Source organism: Haplochromis burtoni, unplaced genomic scaffold (genome assembly GCF_018398535.1).
Source record: "Haplochromis burtoni strain Fernald_Lab_line unplaced genomic scaffold, NCSU_Asbu1 Contig_60, whole genome shotgun sequence".
Lineage (NCBI taxonomy): Eukaryota > Metazoa > Chordata > Actinopteri > Cichliformes > Cichlidae > Haplochromis > Haplochromis burtoni.
The window spans coordinates 1,759,843-1,765,842 of NW_024582421.1; the positions used below are offsets into that span (position 1 = coordinate 1,759,843).

Sequence of the window (6,000 nt, forward strand, 5' to 3'; positions counted from 1 at the left end):
TAAAGAGAAGATTAATTGGTTTGGACTTAAGGGCGTAAAACATGTACATTTATTCCACCTTTTTATGTTTACTCACTGGGAACTCCAGAGACAAGGCGAAGGGGTCGTAGCACGCGAAAGGCTCGGAGGGCCTTGACGTCAAACCCTCCAGGTTTGCCTCCAGACTGACCACCAGAATCTGCATCTTTGGTTATCATCTCCAGAACCACACTGAACAACCTGGAGATGAGAGAGGGGGAGAGAGAGGGAGATAAAATATAGAGAAAGTGAGGCAGAGGCATGTAAGGGAAGAAGCAGTAATGGCAATGTGATGAAAACAGAGCAGAAAAAGATAAAAGCAAAAGAGTCAGAAAGCAATGAACAAAGCCGTGAGTCCTCTTTGTTCTTGTCTCTCTGTTCAAGCACCTGCCTGTGCAAGTGTGCATGGTTTATGTGTGTGCTCTTTACATATGTCTATGGATATTTACCTTTAGTTTTTCACACCTCATCACAGTTTACATTGAAGTCCCACAGGAGCCAGGTGGTCTACTGATAAACCGTCACTCTATACAAAGCCATGTGTTCGTGTCTTTGTGCGTGTATGTGTGTGCACTTTGGTGCATGTGCTCAAAACATCACTATTGTAGTGATACAGGACAGAATTTAAAAGGTCATGATTCATTTTTGATTAAGAGAGCGGAAGGCCAGATGTTGGGCTAAGTTGCGCAAATGCACAAATGTGTGTTATACCATCTTTTTTCAAGTACATGGAAGAGAGCGTAGAAGATGTGCGCATGATTGGTTTCTTATGTAAAAAGAATTGTGTGCGTGTGCAAATGTGTATTTGTACGTATATCCTGCATTATGTGCTACCTGTAAACTCACCCCACAATGACAATGACAAAGTCCAGCATGTTCCAGCCGTTTCTGACGTAGGAGTTTTGGTGCATCACCAGACCGTAGGCAATAATCTTCAGAAATGTCTCTATTGTGAAAATGATGAGGAAGGCATACTCTACTGTCTCCTGCATAGAGGGAACGGAAACAAGGAAGAAAACAGGTGTAAAGAGGAGAGGGGTGGAAAACAATGAAAGATGTTTATTTAAACTTTGCGACCTTGTTGGACAATGGTGTGTGCAACGACTTGCAGCCGCACCAGGTATCTGTTATCAATAAAAGGCAAACGGTCAATGACCATGTTTTCAATCCCAACCCCCCCTCCTAGCACATTCAACAAATGTAGCCTGCGTGTGCTGAGCTAGAGGACATGCTGACTAAAAAGACAAAAAGAAACCCTGAAGAAGTACTTTAAAAATTAATCCTAAATCTATTCAGCCAGATGAAATCAAGATTAAAAAAGGTAATATTTCATCCATGGACATAAAGCACGTCATCAAACAGAAATCTCTGTAATAATCCGCTGATCAATTATCAGTTGAGTTACTATAATAAGCTTATAATATTGACATGAAAACACCGCTTTAAAATGCATGAATTTTCACTGATACAAACTCGGTGAACTCTGTGGTATTTATGGTGTATATCTCTTTATGAGCCAAGACAGCCTCGCCAGTTTTGTTTGTATTTATATCTATACACATGTAAGACATGTCTTCTTCTTCTTCTTTTTCTTCAGGCTGCCACAGGGGTCACCACTGCACATCATCTGCTTCCATTTCAGTCTAACCCTAGCATCCTCTTCTGGCACACCAATCCCCTGCATGTCCTCCTTCACTACATCCACAAATCCTTTCTGTGATCTTTCTCTTTTCCTCCTGCCTGGCAGCTCCATCTTCAACATCCTTTTCCCATTATACATGCACTCTTCCTCCCATGTCCACATGTTTGTGAGGTGTGACAATTTAAATCTAGATCTTAAGGAACCATATCATTCCTTAAAATAAAAGTTTGCTAAAGAGTCTACATATAAGGCTTGCAATAGTGCGCTGTGTTCATTCTGATGATTTATTCGTATTTTCATGATTCAGGCTTCAAGTGTGTCAATATAAAATAAAACTGAAACAGCATTTGCCGTAGTGTCACAAGTACAGGAGCAGACATCATGATGCATTGAGAATAGACATAACACAACAAGCAGAAACAAACTTTCCAGTAGTGATGTTTTAAGTTAAATGTGGCTCAGTCCTGAAATGTTCAGGTACCCATAAGCATATCGCACAAGTGTTCTAGTTCAAGAATGGACTGTGACTCTGGTTCTGAAAGTAAAGAAAATTGTGAGTTTTTCATGAGTACATGATGTTTGCACCAAAAGAAAAAAACAGAAAAGACAATCATAATATGTCTTTTGAGAGCTCAAGATTTTATACAGCAGCAGCATTGTGAAATATGATGTAACACCGGCTTTATATGGAAGGATGTGACTGTGGGTGGAAATGACCCCCTTTCATTCATTTGCATTCAGGTGAACCTCATAAACACAGCTCAGGGAGAGATGTACTGAAAGCCAACAATACAAAATCCAAATGAGGACGTCGCAAAATTAATGGCGCTGTGTGACTGACACATCATCTCGGGCAAAAGTGGTGCAGAAAAACCGAAGCGGTGACCACTAAGCAGCAGACATGCTGCCAGTGCGTATATTTTGAGGCCAAAAAACAGAAAAGATGAAAAGTCTTCAAGTCATACTGTATGTCCTGGTGCATCATCAGCATGTTTCCATGGTAACTATGTGCCCGGTAATGCAAATATGTCCCAGAATTTGGATATTTCCACATACACACACACATCTATTTCTTGTGCTTACACATTATTTCACTTTCTCACCTCCACTTTCTTTTTCTCTCACACAGAAACACATTTCTCTCTCCTACGTATCTCACTCTCTCCCTTTCTCTCTCTTTCTGCCTCTCCCACACACAACTTTCTCTCTCTCTCTCTCGCTTTCTCTCCGCTTGTCATCCTCTCTCTGTCTCTTATTTACGAACCAAAAGGTTAGTGAGTCGGCAGGTTTTAAGGCCCATTAAGTTAAGCACTCCTGTTGTTGATTTAAAGGACGCAGACACGCAGAGCGCACTCGGACAGCGTGCGCAAAGATACGTGGTTACTGAAAGAGACTGACGACATCAGCAGCACGCACACTCAGACTTCACACCCACACAAGTGGGCAGAGAGACCTGCAATGATACACAAACTCAAACCATGCTTCTGAAAAGCAGCAAGTCAATCAGACCAACACTTTCACTGAAAAATTTTAAATGCCGCTGGCAATGGTGGCTTAAAGAAGAACACTTAATCAGCAGCCACTCTAGGCTACTATAGTGTTATTTTTTTTTAAGTTTTAGCTCTAAGTGCATTGACTCTTTAGATTAACTGTGATTATGCAATTTATCCATGCAGTCTACTTAAGATTACAGACGTATTTTCTTTTCAGGCAGCCACTGGAGCTCTGAGCATCACTGTGCAGACAGATGTACAGTAAGACTACAAATAACAGGCACAAACAACAAAACATAGCAAGCTGTCGAGCGGCCACGTCACACCAGCGTCAGTGCACCCAGACATTGATTCTAAAGTCTCTGTAACAACAGCAGGAAGGATGGATGCTTCATTCTTCCAAAAGACATCCTGGTTTTAATGATGGTGGCGGAGACAGCTGTCTGACAAAATCTCCTACAGCTGACCCCACTGGGGGTCACAGCTGGTGAGTGCTAAAGCTATTCCATATGATGTCCATTCTTATCAAAAGCACTCACCCCTCATGTGTGATGAATGGAGGCATTGTCAACATGGAACAAGGATAACAGTGGTCACTCAGACCTGTTTACCTCCTGTCATTCAGTGTGATCTGGAAAGTTTTAAATCTCTAGTGCAGGAAACATGTTTTTTTTTCAGTTATGAAACTTTTAAATTAAAATATATTTGTCTTTTATGACTTCAGTATTTTTTGTATTGAGTAGGCAGAATGTTTTCTTGGACACCAATGGCAAGTAATGTTAAATTTAATAAACATAACCCCGTCTCCTAATTTCAGCTGTGTTCCAACACAATGAAAAGATAACAGACAACAGATAAGACTTGTATATGCATGGCAGTGACAACAGATGCAAAGGAATTGTCAGCATGAACTTCTAGTGAGATTTAACTATACCTTTATAAGCAAAATTGCAATAAATAAGAAAAGAGTTTGTGAGATCACGTCATTATGCAAACTTTATTACTTTTAGGGGAATTTAGTGAGTGGAGCAACTCACAAAAATGTCAAAGACAGGCTTGTGTTTTGAGTGCCTGTCTGTTCGCAGTTCAGTCTTGTGCAATATAAAACTGATATGTAAATGTTTCTGGGTCAAACCTAGAACTCATTGGGCTTTTGCAACTTTTAACAGAAAGCTGAAGGCTCAGTCAAACACGAAGACAGCCTATTCAGATGCTGTCAGATTAATGGAAAGGAGCACATGTCTTAAGCTTAAGTTTAAAAAACATTTTTACATCGTTTGGCAAAGCTGTTAAATTTGCATTTTCTACTGTAACTCAAACAAATATGAGTTTGACAAATATGTATCAAAATCTTTTGATTTAGATCCAATAAAGAAAAACATAAACTGAGATACGTCTACAAGGTCTGCAAACTCTTCACCAGAAATGGAAATATCCTTTATGCAAGTCTTTTTTTTTTTTTTTTAAATCAAAAACATGCAAATTCACTACTTTGGTCTTTTCATACTGCAGAACTATCCAGATTCTCTGTACGAGTAACTCAGCTGCTGAGTAAATATTGGTATTTCAACAATGGCCATGTTTTTGTCTTAATTGTTAACGGTGTTAACTGAGAGTGGTGTCTCAACAGCAGCTGGGGGGGGGGAGCCAGTTAACGTCAACAAGCCTAACAATTCAGAGCTGTTTCTCAGTGATAAGAGCCTTCAAAGCACACATGAACACACACCTGCCTACATCCAATTTAGCATTCTTGCCTTGTCCTCTTGTTGTTTACACAGGAATGATATGTTCGCTGTTCTGTTTAGTGAACAGCTGACAAATTGTGTGTGTGTGCGCGTGTGTGTGTGTGTGTGTGTGTGTGTGTGTGCGCGCGTGTGTGTTTCAGCGAACTGGATTTAGGTCGTGACTTGGGAGTAAGGCCGATAATGAAGAGTGGAGATTACCACAGGACAATGGAGACAACAAACGTAGTGCATAGGTGATCTCACAATGCAAGTTGCATACACATAAAAAACCTAATGAATACACATTTGCATGGTAGAAAGATAGAAAAAGTTGTCATGTTAAATGTTACAGCTCATGACAGTACAAATGGAAAATAGAAGCTGCATCTGAACAAACACGAGACTGTTGGAACAAGAAGATTAGCCCAAAGTGGAGATGTCTGGATGTTTGGTGGAAACCAGAAACAGCTCATACCAGCTATGTTGGTGGATGGGTACACAGGATCTGGCTACCTTGTAGTCACTGAGTTTACCATGAACTCCTCTGTAAGTATTCTGGAGTCAAATGTGAGGCCATCTGTCCAACTGCTAAAGCTTGTTAGAGCATACAACAGGACAATGGGTCCAAGCACAGCAGCTAATCTACAACAGAAAAGCTGAAAACACAAGACAATCAAGGTGTTGCAAAGCCCAGACCTCAAGCTGATTGTAACGCTGTGATGGGACCTTAAGAGAGCTGTGCGTAAACAATTGCCTTTAGGCCAAGCCATTATGCAGACAAGAACAGAAGCAGCAGATAGCAGTAGGACAGGTGCAGGGATGCAATGCTATTAATTAAAAGTAAACACTTCCTGCATCTGCTTCACTTTAAAAGCTTTCCAGTGAAATTACGTATTATGACGTTTATTGTGAAGCAGCTGCGGGGTAGAGTTGGATGTCTCGAGACCGGTCTTGGTCTCGCTCGAGACCACTTTTACGTGGTCTTGGTCTCGACGGACTTTTGTCTTGGTCTCGGTCGTGGTCTCGACGGACTTTTGTCTTGGTCTCGGTCTTGGTCTCGACGGACTTTTGTCTTGGTCTCGGTCTTGGTCTCGCTGTTTCGGTCTTGCGTTCTCAAATCGAC

The 6,000-nt window shown here is 41.0% G+C and overlaps 1 protein-coding gene across 25 annotated transcripts in view; it reads right to left on the reverse strand.

Annotated features, from left to right (window-relative positions):
- Positions 1-6,000, reverse strand: part of cacna1db (calcium channel, voltage-dependent, L type, alpha 1D subunit, b) — a 98,849-nt gene that overhangs the window by 52,157 nt on the left and 40,692 nt on the right. For all 25 annotated transcript variants that reach the window (XM_042221076.1, XM_042221067.1, XM_042221080.1 and 22 more), the window contains exons 4-5: positions 865-1,004; positions 77-219 (exon numbers count right to left, since the gene is read on the reverse strand). In XM_042221076.1, coding sequence (XP_042077010.1) covers positions 77-219; positions 865-1,004 — 283 coding nt within the window. The remainder of the gene's footprint in view (positions 1-76; positions 220-864; positions 1,005-6,000) is intronic.